The 16,673-nt window shown below is 39.3% G+C and overlaps 2 protein-coding genes across 2 annotated transcripts; one reads left to right on the forward strand and one right to left on the reverse strand.

The window, feature by feature from the left end:
* Positions 1-1,538: 1,538 nt before the first annotated feature.
* CLHC1 (clathrin heavy chain linker domain containing 1) lies at positions 1,539-14,435 on the reverse strand. Its single transcript, XM_084283909.1, has 10 exons — positions 14,347-14,435; positions 14,015-14,261; positions 13,041-13,228; positions 12,480-12,610; positions 9,755-9,806; positions 8,691-8,797; positions 7,193-7,367; positions 6,252-6,454; positions 5,312-5,485; positions 1,539-4,176 (listed from the first exon to the last, which is right to left on the reverse strand). The coding sequence occupies exons 2-10, from the start codon at positions 14,174-14,176 to the stop codon at positions 3,986-3,988; spliced, it is 1,383 nt and encodes a 460-aa protein (XP_084140035.1). The 5' UTR covers positions 14,177-14,261; positions 14,347-14,435; the 3' UTR covers positions 1,539-3,985.
* Positions 14,436-14,896: 461 nt separating this feature from the next.
* Positions 14,897-16,665, forward strand: RPS27A (ribosomal protein S27a). Its single transcript, XM_084283645.1, has 5 exons — positions 14,897-15,041; positions 15,201-15,255; positions 15,343-15,428; positions 16,041-16,172; positions 16,483-16,665. Exons 1-5 carry the CDS (start codon positions 14,994-14,996, stop codon positions 16,630-16,632), a joined length of 471 nt encoding a protein of 156 aa, XP_084139771.1. The 5' UTR covers positions 14,897-14,993; the 3' UTR covers positions 16,633-16,665.
* Positions 16,666-16,673: the final 8 nt, after the last annotated feature.

The following is a 16,673-nucleotide window of genomic DNA, read 5'->3' on the forward strand; positions in this document are numbered from 1 at the left end:
AACATGACTCTTGCATTACATCTGATTTTGTCATTAAAGCATGCAAAAAGCTATCTACATTTGTAGCCATCTCCTTCTTTCCATAAAACTTGCTGGAGTAGTATCAGAAAAAAATCATCTCACCAAGATGAGAACGCAGTAACAATGGTATTAACACTTCTTTAAGCCCTTGTGAAATTTCTTAGTGGAATTTGGAGAAAAAACATCAGTAAGGGCACTCACCTTGGAAGTGGTTCTTGGAAGAGCTTTGTATTTTTCCAGTGAATGATGTATTTAAAGTCTAAATAATTCAATAAAGCAGAAAGCACAGCTTATAATTTCTTCCTTCCAGTAAGCATCTTGGGCACTAGGCTATGTAACTTTGCATTTTCTCTCATTCTGACATCTTTAATTTCACATTCTTTTCTACACAAGGGGTCAAAAAATGTGACACCTGTCTTGAAAGAGCTTAATTTCTTCATCAAATAAAAGTATAAATCTGTGGCTTACCTTTGTCAGGTCTGCATTTGAGGGAGGTGAATGCAGCACACCAACCAACTAGAGATAGAAATAAAGTCAACTAGTCAGAGCTTGGCAATAAACAATTGCGTAGGACTGTGCTGATGTCTACCTGTAAATATTGTTCATTCTTCAACCACTTTTAAAATTCACACCTACTTTCTTATAATTACGTTTCAGCCAGATTGCTTTATCTAACTCAAAATTGTTTAAACACCAGGTAACCTATTAATAGTGAGTTTGATTAATAAATAAACAAGAAAGAAATGTATTGCCAGTATCCAAAGTGTTTCAGAATCTCCTAACAGCCAGGTGATCAAAGTTCCCTTCTCTGTGACACTGGGTAAATCACATTGAAAATTCCATCGGGGACTGGGGATGTAAAGCTTTGTAAGCAATTTAGGGGTAGGCTTTAAAGTTGCTTAGGCATTTACAGATGTTTCTAACTTTTTGAAAGTCTTTTCTTTTTTCTTTTTTTTTTTTTTTAATGTAACTTCAGATGTTTGAGTACTATTAAAATACTATTTCACTTTTATGGAGACTTTGGGTAAAAGTATATTGACTGCTAAACAGAATGTCCAGAATGTCCATGAGATTTAAGACAGGTTTGTTTTTTTTTTGTGTGTGTGTGTGCTTTTTTCTAAATCTAAAGGTTTAAAGGTCTAAATCACTTTAAGCCTGAGAAGATGATTACCAAATGATTGTTGGACTAGGAGAGTCACAAAGTTCCTTTGAAGGAAAATAAGGCATATAATGCAATACCTCCCCATACACTCCTCCCCAGTAACAATTTTGTCTGCTCTAAGAGTATACATTTAACTCCACCCTTACATTGTTTTTCTTACGTAGCATGATTTCTAAAACTTCTACAGAATGCTTAATACAAAATAGCAGATAAACAGGGCGCCAAAACTGGCACATATCTCAGGCCTGCCATTTGATCACATATCCCTGCCGTTTGATCACATATCCTTGCTAGAAACCACCCCTGCACAGTAAAAATGGCTATAAAGAAAAAGAATAAAACTTTGTGGGTTTAGCCCATCACCGTCATGTTTATTTAACAAGCATTTCATTTTTCAGTTGCTGCAAATATTAAACAAGAACCATGAAGTCACCTGGGGGAGCATGTCAGTTATATCCGCACTGCTTTCTTGTATGATGTCAGCTTTCATGCAGAAAGAATGTCAGTGATCTTTTCATTCATTACTTTCATCTTTTGGGTTACATTCCAATCTATGCTATACTGTAAATCAGGTTACAATACATACAATATATCTAAGATAAATGCTCACCCCACCTTATCATATAATAATTGTGACAACTATTAAGATAATGATCCTTTGTTACTCATTACATACATGAGAAATAGCACCATTGAAACTAATAGATGCACACCAGCAAAAAATGCAATGAGAAAACTGAACCTGAAGTTTCAGTAGGCACAGTCACGTTTAAAAATGAATCCATTTTCATCATCAACTGCTCTGCATTTCACAGTCAGAAAGTGTAGAAGTCTGTGGTCACTCTGGGGATGTCAAACTTAGCTCAGGAAAAGATCAGGTCTCAGTAAAGAATGCATCAGTTCTGTTACAGAAATAACTACCTCAATCTGGAAAATAAGCATTTTGTGAACCCTGCATTTCTTATAAAACCAAGTGGTCCCCAAAGCATGTTCGTAATTCTGGGAAAATGTACTCAAATGTTAGTCAAAATTCAGCTGCAATGGTATGTGAATTAAACATCACCTAAGTAATTTTTTTTCCGGAACACACTCAGAAATAGGTGCCATAATAAATATTTTCAATCTCATTGTTCCTTACTTTCATCTGAAAATTTCACCTCCTTCTCCCCCCTTTCCTTCTAACAGAATTTTATCAAATGCCTTTTGACTTTTAAAAACGTTTGAAATTCTTTGTCAACATAGCAGATGTAATACAAAATATATACATATTAGCTTAAAAAAATATATTCTACCTGGGAAAAGATGTGATCAGCTGAAAAGATGTGATCAACTACAAAGGCGTCCTGGCAAGGCCTTGCTCCTTCACATCACAGAAGTTACATTTTTCTACAACACTGAAGAGCTACTAAAACAGCCAATCTTTGATAGATTTGACCCACTTGAGGTAAAAGTTGTAATGTTCATTATAAAGACTGTATCCCTAATGAAACCTTCATAAACTACAAGCTCTTCAGAGCAGTAATAATTCACAAACATTTGGAAACACATTATTAAGTGCCAGGAATTATTATTTTTATATATATATATATTATATGTGTGTGTGTGTGTGTTTAACACTAATTTATTTCATAAAATATCAATATATTTATATATTTAAGGGTTATATTTAGAAGTCATTATTCTAAATGTTAAAAATGGAAATTGGATACCCCTCTCTGTTCTTGATTCAAATCCAATACTTAAAATATCTGCAGATTTATATTTTTCTTCTTTTAAAGAAAGTTCTCTTGTGAATCCTAACTTTTCAGATTCACCCATATAACAAATATTTCCTATTAACTTTTTAAAATGCAAAAATGCATTTTTTTTTTTTAAAAAAGAAAAAAGAAAAAAGAAAAAAGCAGTAGTCATATCTAGCTTAATTATAGAGATATCTGTTATTTGGGAACATGTAGCACAGTGACAGCAATAGATGACATTCAGCATTCTTCCTGTTTATACTGGTTGTGGGCTGAGAGCTAAAAACAGGCTCTGCCAACACGCACCCAGCATAAGACTATAGTTGGACATCTTCCTTTCTCTAAGGCTGAATCACCCACCTCTTAATAATCAATCCAAGCTAAGTAAGACTTCCAGTACTGGCTCTTACATTGCAATATGGTCACTTAATTCCCACAGGAATCCAAGAAGCAGTTGGATGTGCCTAAGTGAAAACTAACTTCAAAGCAAGCATTTGTTGCATTTTGACAGGATTTGTTAGATTATCAGGATAATCTAACTTGTTCTATGACTCTAGTGATGGTGACCTTTCTGGCCTACCAGAAAAAAAAAAAAAAAAAAGGCATTAGGGTGTGTCTGCCTTGCACAATGCCCTATTGTACAGTGCTCTCAGAGTGATGATCCACGAACAGCAGTTTCCCTTACCCACACTGATTCCAAACCCTGTGCAGTATCTCCCTCCAGCACTATCCTGAAAGACAGACGTGATGTATTGAAGCTGAGAACAGGGTGGATAAAAGAAATGTGTATCATTACCACAGTACACCACTCCAGAGTGTCATATGCCAACTTTCTTCTACATTAAGGATACATTTCCAGTTAAAAAAAACACTGCCACGAACACATTTTCACAGAGACACATTAAGAGCGACGAATAACTGATACCTGCTGGTAAAATAATTCTCAGCACTGTTTTTTGCATGCTTACTGTTTACTGTAATTCATACAAAGAGCTAAATGGACTCTTCACTTGACTGCTGTAAGAGCTCCCTCTGTTGTTACGCAGGAAAACTACCAGAAAACCTATTCCATTATCCTCGTGTCTTTTTCATCTTCAAGTCGTGAATTATCAAACACTCCATCCTGTGAGGTGAGGACTGACACAATTTTCTGAGATAACTTTTCATGCTTATTTTCTGCACAGGTAACTGCTATCTTATTCCAGTCTTCCAAAGTGCTGACAGTGTCACTTAGAATAATCTTTTCCAAAGCATCTAAAGGAAATAAAAATAATTAAAAAATTGAAGGAAAAGGAAAAGGAAAAGGGAAAGGGAAAGGGAAAGGGAAAGGGAAAGGGAAAGGGAAAGGGAAAGGGAAAGGGAAAGGGAAAGGGAAAGGAAAAGGAAAAGGAAAAGGAAAAGGAAAAGGAAAAGGAAAAGGAAAAGGAAAAGGAAAAGGAAAAGGAAAAGGAAAAGACCCTGCATTTGCCTCAATAAGCTTTGTATTAATCATATTAGGGATACTGCACAAATCAGATGGATCATTTTTTTCAGACGGATTATAAATTCTATGATTGAGTAAAGAAAAACTGATCAAATTAAAGGCTTTTAAGAAAAACAGTCTTTAATTTAAAAGGATTAAAGGCTAAAATCTTTGATTAAACTCAAAATCATTTCTGAAACCCAGAAGAGCAATAGAATGACAGAGAAGTGGCAGACACCAAAGTTAAGAGCAGTTAAGGGCAAGATACAATATATACAATAGATGGAAATAACCATTCCTGAATGGAGATAACCTACTTTGCAGAAACATTATCTTTAGATTTAAGCACTTTTCTTGGCTAAGTCTAGGCAAATAAGCATTACTTTCCCTGCAGAGTCTGCAGCACATTCTGCCCATGTGGTTTGTTGCAGCTCTGTGCCTTTGGCTTGAGCTCACGTTGCCTGAAGAGCTTCTGCACCTGGCATTGTAAACGCTCTGGGAACTTACAAATCTTACATCAAAGTAGGACTTTGGTTATTTCTTTTTTATGTCCTAAGCAGTAAATAAGTTACTGGTTGTCCAAGAGGCAGTCTACAGAGTCCCTGCTAGAAGCAAACAAGGTGCCTGCATAATTATTTCAGTGGTTGGGTTGCCCCAAGGGGTGCTCTGTGCAACAGCGAAGACTGAACCTGTGTGTGTGAGAGCAGGCAGGACAGGCTGTGAAATCTGACATGAGTGACCCCCATCCCTGTGGAAGCTTCAGAAGATGCAAGAATGCACAGTTCAGCTTGCTATGAAGGAAAAGCTTTTATTTAGTTTCCATTATAAACAAGGAGCACTGAATCCAAAGTAATTTATAGGCTGAAACTGGACTTGAATTAAAATGTCAAGTTTGAAAGTTTGTTATTCAAATTTTACTGTGCTTACTTTTATTGTTCATTTCCTCCAACAGCTGAAAGCCATGCTTTTTGTGTTTGGCCGAGATAAAAGACAGGATTGTAGCCCCCACAGATGAAAACGGTGGTTTTCTAATCCACTGTTGACTGAGACAGCGAATTAATGCAGTGCTAGGACAGTTTTCCAATAAGAAGAAGTAATCATCTGAAAATAAAACACCAAGATTATTATAAATTTGCACATGGTCACCTCTCCCCTTCCTCACTATAAAAGAACACAAGGATTTTCCTAAACACTGTGGAAAAGCTAGTATGTGATTAAAATCTAACCTTCATTTACTTGGAAAAAAAATCTTTTCTGTAATTATTTTAGAAATCTCACAGAATGAGAAAATGAGCACACAGCAGAAAAGTACTTAATATTGAAAATCCACCTTTAACATGATTTGGAATATGGTCAGTGAATAAAATAAGAAAAAAATAAGAAAATAAGAATGAAAAACTGTAACTTAACTGAGCAATAACATTCAAAGCAAGAAGACACATAGAAGAAAAAAATTTCACAGCCAGAAGTCACAGAAGCTAAGCAGAAAGGAGCCTAAGAAAGAACATAGGACACCCTTCTTTCCTTTCATTGTTGGATTAATAAACTCATGATCCAACAGAGGGCTAAATCTCTGAGATTTCCTGCAGGCCTCCTACTGGGGTTTTGGGAAATCCCTCCAGTGATTTTCAAACAAGTGTACAAAAAGAAATTCCTTATTTCAGAAGATCACGCATTGATATTATGATAACGCTGACAGGGTCTTTTAATCAGAGTTCTTGAGGTCTACTTAAACATGATGACAAGTTCAGACTGATTCACTTCAAATTCCTTCTGTACAAATGTGGTCCAAAGCATCATCATTAAACCTAAAATAAATAAACGCTAGAACAATCATCAAAGGCAATACAAGCGCCTTATTATTTACCTAAAGAAAAATGCTCCACTTGCTGAATATAATCCACTGCTCCAGCAATTCGGCCCTGTTTACACAGGCACAACGCAACTTTTTTGTACGCACCAGAATGACCATACGCGGCCTGAGCCAAAGCCAGGCATTCCAACATGTTGTTTGGCTCCTCTTTCCCATAATCATAAATAAGGTCTCCCACTGCCTCAGAAAAAGTTAGCCTGAAGAAGACAAGGCAATAAAACAGCATTCCTAATATGCTTTGTAACTTCAGAATATTTCAAAATGACCTCCAGCATAAGTGGATTGTATAGATGGGCATATTTCTGCACGTATAACTATTAAACTGTTCCCCTTCTTCTTTCTGCCTTTCTTGCAGCCTTAATTCTCTACATTTTAAAAAGTAGCCTCTTCCTTCTCTTTCTTAATGTCTCAACTGCCACAGAAAGCAATAGCAACCAATGGGACGTGTCTTTTAGAGATTACTGCAATTCCAGGCTGTGGCAGCTGGGAGGAACATTCTTACATTCTTCCTGAACATGGGAGATTCAAGACTGCTTTCAGAGAAAGGGAAATGCTCACATTTCTGACATCAAGAGTAGAATGAAAGAAACCCATCTTTCAGTAATTACAGTTTTCTTAATCCACAGTACGGTGTGAAAACTTTGCACCTGCATAGTTTTAACTACAGCATAAGAGAAAAGAGTCTCAAACAAAACTGGGGCCTGCAGTGCTGCAAGAATGGTTCACAGCAACGAAACCAAAATGTGTTCTTCAGAACTTGCTGTTGATAACACTTATTTGACCTATGCTCATATTGAATTTAAGATTTAACAGTGAGTTTAACAGCAGAATCAAAAAGGACACCCACTGGTACTTTTGGCTGTGTTTTGTTTCAAAGGGTTTAGTTTGAAGAAAAGGAAAAGCCTCATGGACGTCAGTGCAGAAGAACCACATACCTTTGCTGTGTAACCCAATGGTTTACCAGGTTTAATTGCTTTTCAGACAATGCACATTTAATTGCTTCCAGAGTTACAGGTAAATTTGGAAGGCGTCCAGCTGCAGTACTTGCATTTATGAGAGTGTCAAAATACTTCAGCAAAGGCAGATTTCTTCCTTCAAGACAGCTAAGAGCTAAAGGGTTGAAAACAAAAGTCACCCAGAAAAGCACAAAGAGAAAAGTAACTTTCACTATTTAAGACTTCCTAAGTTTTAGTCTTTGTTTGCTGACACATGCCAAAGGCCTCTGACACAATCCTTAGCAAATCTCTGAGGTTGTGTCATATGCGATGCTACATTAATCACTCAAAATGAAGGTTGCTCAGAACTGAAGGCACAGGAATCATGACAGTATTTTACCAGTGACAGGTAAAGGTAAAAAAGGTAAATCTCAGGGGGAGAGATGGTTGGGTATTTAAGCCATATAGGTTTTCAGGTGAAAATGCATGAAATAACATTGTAAATGCCTTTGTACTGCTTTTGGAATATAAGATCTGCTAAGACTGATTTGTAATTCAGATCCCACATACTAGCTTATTGCAGTTCTTCTCTCTAAAATTGAATGAAAACCAATAAAAATATGCACACACACACAAAAAAATGTTGATCTTGTAAAGTTCGACCACGCCCCTATGATTCCTCCCAGATTAAGAATAAAATATTCAGCTGCTCATATCTCTGATACCACCAATACCACTGAATTTTGTATTTCCAAATACAAGGCAAAACATTGAGACAAAGACAAAATTATATAGACTATTTTTCATTTACCTGGGAAATTTAAAATCAGCAATAGTTTTTATGTATCTTAGATTTCAGAAACTATTTTTAATGCAGCTAACTGGAATATTGCTTTACAGCTCAAAAGGCTAGGCTTAAGTAGTTAACACACATAACAGTCAAACTAGCAGGTGGACTTTTGTTCTTGTCTACTACATGTCACCCCTCAGTAGAAACAAAAACAATTTCAGCACAGCTTTAGGAACAGTGTTACACTAGACCTTAAGACCATGGTAACAGGAATTTATACTTCTGCAGACTCTGAGTCCCAGAGTGATGGAAAAGGCCTTGCCTGTAACATAATGAAGTCTATTAGCTAGTTGTAATTTCACCAGTCACACATTTTTGAAAAGCTTACATGACTGTTTATGTTCCATTCTTTTCCATAAACCACTGCTTACCCCAGTGCTGCTCCAACAGTAAAAACAAAAACAAAACAACAAGTGTTGTAAGCTAGCTATCTCTTTTCCTGCCTTTCAGGGCATGTGCTTAACATAGAACAAAGGAGAAATAAAAAGCCTTACAACTTCTTTGTATTCGATTTGGAATTTTAAATGCAAGCCTCAAACCCCCACAAAAAAATCTTGTTTGATAAATCCCAAGATCCTAAGCACTAAAACAACTAGCTTGACATCAACTAAGATCCTGTAAGAATGGATCCAATTATCAAGTTCTTACATTTAAGATTCTTTAGAGCCTCTTCATTACAGAGAATTTCTCCAGGAGAGTTTATTGCACAAGTTGCTGCAGCATCATACTGACCACTTGAAAATAATTCACTGAAACTAGTAAAAAGGAAGAAAAAATACAGAGTATATGCTATGCAAACACTAAATAAATACACATACACAAAATGGCTGGCTTTAAATAGCAATCCAGTCAGGAATCCTAAACTTTAAGAATATACAGCTTAAAACATATATATTTTAACCTAGTACATCTTTATTGCGTTTTCCAGCATGAAGCAGCAATTTTCATTCCCTGCACATCCAGTTACGTTTCTTCTGCCTCACTACCTAGCGCTTTTGAAAACGTCCATAATGAAAATTGAGAAATCTAAGAGGGAGTTACCTGGACAATTGTAAAGAGAAATCAACTGCATTTTAATATAAGGCTTGTAAAAGATTGTGATTTAGGAGGGACTAAGAAAATTAATCAATTGCCAGAAACAGAAGCGAGTTACTTCTGTTTAGCAGTTACACAGCAGGCTAAATGAGATCAGTTGATGAACTAATTCCTATTTTTAAGATCAAGCGGTTATTAAGTGATGAGATCTAGGCATCTAGAAGTAAATCTCTGCATTGGATGCTTTAGAAAAGTCCAGTAATGTCCAATTTCCTTCAGGTATCTGGACACTTTTGAAAAACCCTCATTTTCATCAAACCCTCAATTTTGAAAAAAAACCCTACATTTTCACTCGTAGGTACAAAACCTATAATATTTAAAATTAGCTTGTCAGCTTTCACAACACAAGGAAGTAAGCTAATCATACACCTCAACAGCTGGTCTCTTCAATGTCAGTCCCTTTAGAAAAAGGACCAAAGAGCCTCTGAAAGTGGACAAACCTTTGATTTAATGTCTATGTCTAAATGGCAGCACTTTTTACAAGCTCCAAAAGGGTCAAAAAAAAAAAAAAAAAAAAAAAAAAAAAAAGAAGGACTGCATTCAGGCATTCAGTATGATATATTAGCTCCAGTGTTGTAAACTGCTAATACAGAGCACAATAACAATATTCTTTTTACCTTTCAAAATATTCAAGTGAATCCTCAGCCATTTTACTAGGGACATCAAGAGCTGGAATATAAGATATGGCAGTGTAAGGTAATCACAGTACTATCTCAACAAGCAAATCAGCATTAAAAGTGCTAAAACATTTAAAAACAAAACAACAACAACAAAAACTATCAACTGATACATTTATATGAAGGCATATAATTTAAGATGAAAATATTTTCATGTATTTTTAAAGAATTGAAACAATCTCCTTAAGTGGATGATTGTTTAAGACACACCTTTTGCCACATCAGTTAAACTCTAAAGACAGTTTTCCCACCAGTGCCCTCAAAAATGAAATATCTCTCTGGAAAGATGGAGAAAATACTATCTTAAAGACCAAACTCTTAGTTCACTACAGCTGTCTACACTCACACTCTCATTCTTGACTGTTCTGACATTTTATTTTAATGACTTTACCTCTTTCATCATTTTTCGTGATCTGAGAGAGGACATTTTGCAGGGTGATAGTCTTGTCTGATTTTGCACAGGCAGAAATAGCATTTGCAACTAATGAAATTCTAGTGTATCTACAGATAGTTGAAGAGGGAAACAGGTATGTTAGCAGAAGAGTTACATGAATGCAGAAATATTCATCATAGGATCTGTGGTATCTGTATTAATAATTGATTCATGTACTGAGGCTTAATCTGTAAGACTTTAAAAAATGTCTATGTGACAGAAAGAACATATCAAAAGGAAGTGTTGCAGATGCTTGTGAACCTGAGCTTCAGCTTATCCCTCTTTGCTTCAGCTGTATCTCTTATGGCCAGTAAGTGCAAGAGTTCTTGTTCTAACTTCGTCTTTTTCTGACGAGGGACGTACTTCCCGTCCCCATCTTTTTTCAGTTCCAGCAACCGTCTGTCTAACTGAGAGAGATGTTTAGAAAGAGAATCCAAGCTGAGAGATTCCTCTACACTCAGACCTGTGGGAGAACAAAATGCCTTTCATGAGCTCTCCTTGCAAATCTCTTCCAGGTCTTTCTTTTGAGGAAGTCCAGCAATAACTCTGAATCATAGAATCATAGAAAATGCTGAGTTGGAAGGGACCCATACGGATCATCAAGTCCAACTCTGCTGGACTTTTTCAAGTCATGAGACACAAAAGATACAGAGGTTTGATTATATATTCTATTTTGTTCTCTGCTTCTCCTCTAAGTAATTCCTTACACTCATTTTTTGTTGGTTTTGGTTTTGTCTTTCATGGAGTTTTGCTTTCATGGAGCAGATGTGATGCTCAGTCTTACAAGGTTCTCCTGTTGCAATTCACACTTGGCTCACATCCTTGCCATCCTGAATACCTCAGCACCATCAGGAAAGACGGTACTTTTTGTTTCTACTCTCCATTTCCTATCTTTTAAACAAATATTTATACAAGGAAAGACTTCGCTTCTTATGCTGCCTGACTTACTTCAAAGACTTACCTGATGCCTTTTGAAAAATCAAGGCTGTGTCATGTCACCCCACCCACATTCTTGTACCTCCCTTCAAAAAATGATGTGCAAAAAATGGATGGACTACCCCCAGCTGTTGGGAATTGGCACAAAGGGCATGGACATGAGTCCGTGGAACAGTTGTTCGATCTGAGCTTGTCTTAAGCAACCAGGAGTAGGCCTTAGCAAATTCCATGGCCTGCTGTAGCTGAGCAAACCAAGCTACCAGGGCAACTATGAGAAGTTCCCATGACAGTGTTCCCACGTCGCCCAATTGAGGAATTCAGAAAAATATTGTTACCAGCAGCTGGCTTCAAGGACAAGGTCTACGTGACTGCTAATCACAAGGGGGTTGTTTTCTTGCAGGTGGGGTAGTTTTCTTGTAGTTGTTTGTCTGAGTGCTTTTGACCAATAATGGTGTGTGAAACACTGTCCACCCCTGTTAAGTTCACTATAAAAGTTAGGCTATTCGGGCAATAAAATGGAGGAGCATGATCTGACTCTACTGGTGTCTGTCGTGCTTTCGGCCGTGCATCCTGTAACACCCAACCAAAGGTAATGTTTGCTCTTTCCAAACAAGCTGTATTTAGGCACACATCCACTTAGGCTGCATCTCTTATTATTTTTCCTGTTTGGACTTTAGTCTTGCAGATCTGTAATTCTCTGAATCTCTCGCATCCTTACTTCCAACAGGCATCAGATTTGCCACCTTCTGGTCCTCAGAGGACCTAGTCAGTAGCCAAACTGCATACTCCCATAACCATCTACTGAGAGGTGCCTATAAAACACCATAAAGCAACCCAAGGACACATTTCAATTGGTGTGAGATGGGGCCAGTTACATCCTTCTGCCTTGTTGAGTCCTCATTCCTGCAGATGCCAACGAGATCCGCTGCAGACGGGTTTAAGTTGGAGCTTTACAGAATGCCCTGGCTTGCATGAAAGACCAGAACAATCAGCTGCCGCAGATCCAGCAAGCACAACCAACTCTCTCTCTGCCTGCCCTGGGGTAGATTTAGCCCTTATAAGTCTTCAACTCCTGCTTGTCATCCCAAATAAGTGAGAGGCTGAGCTGGTGGTAACTCGCTCTTTTCTGGGCAAAAAATAGTAAAGCCGCCTGATGACAGGAACACAGGCTGATTGGCATCTCACTGATAAACTGCAGTATTCTGGGTGGCTTGCCTATTCATTTGGTAATCATTATTACTTAAAAACATACTTAATGTAGAAGAAATGCTCACAATAGCAGAACCTTGGATTTACCTGGGATGGGTTTAGCGGGATGTACTGTTTTCTCTTGTGTGCCAAAGGTTTCAGAGGGCACCTTTCCCATATTTTGAATTTTTAATATTTCATTTTCAATTTTTGCAGAATTCTTCTCAATAGCTTTTATTCTGGGAAAACAAATGAACAAAAACCCCAAGCAAACAAAACAGGAACTGTTACCTGGTCATTTTTAATACATCAGGCTGCAAGAATATTAGTACCAAAAGCTTCTGAACTTGCTTGGTCTCACACTGTTTTGCTGTTTTCTGCCCCCTTGTTTGCCATATTCTATTTCAGACTGCACATAGCAAGATAATTGGCTCTTTGCAGAATTCTACTAGATAAATGCAGCTATATAGTATCTTCTTAATATAAGACTGTAAACTCAGTTAAAGTTAGTAATTCACTTTCTTTTCTGTATTTCTCAGCATCAGACAATCCATTTTAGCAATGACTGTTCAGAAACATAAAAAAGTGTGAAAGTCAACTACACTTAAATTATTTACGTCCTAATTAAAACAACATATTTTGTTCTAAGCATCATGAGAGAGAGCTTACTTGTCTTCAAGCTCCATTGCTCTTTTCCTATAGTATAACAGAGCTGTGGACTCAGATTCCAGAGCTTTTAATCTCCCATGAAGAAAAAACACATTCCTTTGGCCATTCTTAATTCTTGTAATAAATGCCTCATATTCCTGCTTGATTGAAGTCAGGATGTTCTTGTACGCACTAACATACTCTATTATCTGTGAATGTATTTTTGGATGCAATATTTGTGGGAAGAGAATCAACAACAAAAATCTTTCCGGAACTTTCTAATACACATTTTCTTTAAAAGAAAATGGCTAGACAAAGCAATACGTCTTAGATCAAGCTTTACACCACCACATAATAAAAGATATTATTAACATTAAAAAACAAACAAACAAACAAAAAAGCTTCAGAAACAGACTTGGAAAACCAAAGGTACAGGGGCCACATGTTAGTATGCTAAAATAAGTGAAGATGTAAAAGTAGACAGAGGAACTTTCATTCCTACTTATCCAGAAAGCTAGGTGTGCAAGGGTGCTTTATTTATTTATTCACAGCATCTTCCATTTCAGTCAGAATCTGAAAAAGGCAGATGAAGTCAGGCAGGAGTCCTTCACAAGCTTCAGCAACAACTTTTCAGCCTAACTGAAGAGCAGCTGATGTTCATACAGGGCATATGGGGCAAATGGGGTAAATGTCATGGGTCTTTATAGTCAAACAAACAAACAAACAAAAAGTTAAGAAAAGGGGTTATCAAGCATGAACCCTACTGTAATATAACTTCTGGTACTATGAATTCATCATAAGGGTTTCTATTTGACTATAGTGTATATAGTGGGCATAAAAGAAATGGATAGAAATGCACCAACCTCTGATCTGTGTAGCAATACCTACAGTTCACAATTGGTCTGTTTATGTATTCTTCCTCAGAAAACAAAGCAGCAAAGCACGCTTAGTGTGAGCTCTATTAGTCTTGCTCATTTACCTGAGAAATATGTTACCTTGTCAAAAGCGTTACTGTATATGATGTAGCGCTCCTCAGAGGGCCCTGGCTCAGCACAGCCCACTTTTTCAGTTTCTGTCAGTATGTTTCCTCGAATGCTCTCCAGAAACCTCCTGTCCTTCTCCAAAAGGAAGGGAGGGTTTCTCTGCTGCCCCTCCATGGCTTAGCATAGCAACGTGGCACCTTTCTGACAGAGAATCTAAACCTCTCTCCTGCTTTATTTAACGTGTGCTTCAGGTCAAAACCTGGAAGAAAAGCTGAAAATGTTAAAATTGCACCAGGGATTTCCAAATTAACGTGACTCTCAGTACTTTTCCGTACCTAACTTACCTAAGAGTTTTCTAATTCTACGGATATTTGCCCAGCAAACGCAGGCGAGATTTGTCGGCGTTTAAACTGCCTTCACGGAACGAGGAGGAGAGGAGGGCCCAGATTTCTGGGATTTCGCGCTGCAGCGCCGCCTTGTGGAAACACAGCTACCTGGGGGGAAAGGAAAAGAACAAAAAAAAAAAAAAAAAAAAAGAGAGAAAAAAAGAGAAAAAAAAAAAAAGAAAGAAAGGCGGTCCCTGAAGCGCCGGCTGTGTGTGCGTGCGCACGGCCCCGCCCTGAGGGGAGCTCGGCTTCGCACCGCCCCTCAGCCTCCCAACGGCCGCCCCGAGCCGTTGGTGCCCACAGCGCGAGAGGAGCCGCGGTGCATCATGGGGGCTGCAGTTCCCCTCCCCTCGCGGTCCCGCCCTCCGCCTACGACTCCCATGGCGCACTTCGGGCGCGGGGGGGGCGAGACTACAACTCCCAGCATGCCGCAGCGCGGCTGGCGGCGGCGAGGCACGCCGGGAGCCGTAGTCCCGAGCACGGCCCGCCCCTTCCTGCGGCGCGGCTGGAAACCCCGTGCGGGGCGGAGGGGCGCTCTTTCGGGGCGCCGCCATTCCGCGAGCAGGTCGGGGTAGGCGCGCGGCGCGGCGCGGCGGGGCTTCGCCATGCAGATCTTCGTGAAGACCCTGACGGGGAAAACCATCACCCTCGAGGTCAGGCTGCGCCCCCCGCAGCGCGCACACCGCGGCGCTGGGGCTGCGGGGGGCCGGATGGCCGCGGCGTGCCCCAAATGGCTGCTTCCCCTGCGGCTCGTGGTGGCGAAGCGCGGGTGCGAGGTTGCCTCACGGCCCCGCTGCTCTGTCTCCTAACAGGTTGAGCCGTCCGACACCATAGAAAATGTGAAGGCGAAGATCCAGGATAAGGAAGGTGAGGCCGCGGTGCTTTCTGCGCGGTGGGGGGGGGGGGGGGGGCGCGGTTCGCGTGCCTCACGTGTTGCTGCTCTGCCGCCCTCAGGGATTCCTCCTGACCAGCAGCGGCTGATCTTTGCTGGCAAGCAGCTGGAGGATGGACGCACGCTGTCGGACTACAACATCCAAAAAGTGAGTGGGAAATGCTGGGAGGAGCGCGGTGCCGGCTGCTGCTGAGCCTAAAAAGTGCTTCAAACGGATTGAAAGAAATTGACGGGGAGGAGGGGTAGCACTTCTCGCTTGGGAAGTGCTGATGCTAAGAGTAGAGCTGGCAGTGGAGGTCGTATCTTTAGGTCAGAAGGAGACATTTCTGAGAGTTGGCACTTTCTGATGAGCGATTTCAGGGTGGGGTTAATGCTGCTGACTTCGGTCAGATGAGCAGCAATGCCACCAGAAAACAAGATTATTTTTACAGTAACAAATTGGTGATACATTGGCTTAGTCGCTTCATGAACCTGTATTCTGCAATTTTAGTTAAAACTGAGGAATACATTCACAATATTTTTAATAGTATTTGAACCTTTAAAGCCTTGGGATGTGACAGCACACAATTCTCTGGTGCCTGCTCATTTGCAGACTACGGAGTGAAAAATCCTTTAAGAGTTTTCCCAGTTGGCTGGAGGTTGAAATTCTGCTATTTAAGTATTTGCTGTAGACAAAAGGCATGTTTAAATACTACTCATGGCTTGTGAAAGCATTTTTAGTCTTTCAAATGGTATTCAAATTTTCTTACTTTACAAATAGGAATCAACCCTTCACCTTGTGTTGAGACTTCGTGGTGGTGCTAAGAAAAGGAAGAAGAAGTCTTACACTACTCCCAAGAAGAACAAGCATAAGAGGAAGAAGGTTAAACTTGCAGTGCTCAAGTACTACAAGGTATGTAGAACTAACTCGGTGAAGCTTGATGAATGCTTTGCTCTCACCAGGAAGGGACTAGTTACAGCTTACAAAGGCTGTGACTAGTCTGCATGTCACCCAGCGTTTTTAAAGTCCTTCTGTTTGCAAATACCCCATCTGTTAAATAAAACAGAAGTTTGACTGTTGCAGTCAGGCACTTCAGAACTTTGTTTTTCTGTCAGATTTTTGAAAGAAATCCCAAAAGCTGCTTTGTCAAAGAAAAGTACTTGAAAATAATTTGTGCTAAAAGGTGGTGAGTGTATGAGATGTTGCCTCTTGCCCTTGACAGGTGGATGAGAACGGCAAGATCAGTCGTCTGCGCCGAGAGTGCCCCTCTGAGGAGTGTGGAGCAGGAGTCTTCATGGCTAGCCACTTTGACAGACACTATTGTGGCAAGTGCTGTCTGACGTACTGCTTCAATAAGCCAGAGGACAAGTAAATGTACCAGACAATAAAAATCTGAAGTTCTGTACTGTTTAG

Source organism: Netta rufina (genome assembly GCF_964035555.1).
Source record: "Netta rufina genome assembly, chromosome: 3".
NCBI classification, from domain to species: domain Eukaryota; kingdom Metazoa; phylum Chordata; class Aves; order Anseriformes; family Anatidae; genus Netta; species Netta rufina.

Coding starts and splice junctions, on each gene's coding strand:
- CLHC1 (XM_084283909.1), bottom strand. CDS start 14,176: ATGGAGGGGCAGCAGAGAAACCCTCCCTTCCTTTTGGAGAAGGACAGG. Junction 13,229..14,014: donor ACAGTAACGCTTTTGACAAG/GTAACATATTTC, acceptor ATACATTCACAG/ATAATAGAGTATGTTAGTGC. Junction 12,611..13,040: donor GCAATGGAGCTTGAAGACAA/GTAAGCTCTCTC, acceptor TTGTTTTCCCAG/AATAAAAGCTATTGAGAAGA.
- RPS27A (XM_084283645.1), top strand. CDS start 14,994: ATGCAGATCTTCGTGAAGACCCTGACGGGGAAAACCATCACCCTCGAG. Junction 15,042..15,200: donor GGAAAACCATCACCCTCGAG/GTCAGGCTGCGC, acceptor GTCTCCTAACAG/GTTGAGCCGTCCGACACCAT. Junction 15,256..15,342: donor GAAGATCCAGGATAAGGAAG/GTGAGGCCGCGG, acceptor TGCCGCCCTCAG/GGATTCCTCCTGACCAGCAG.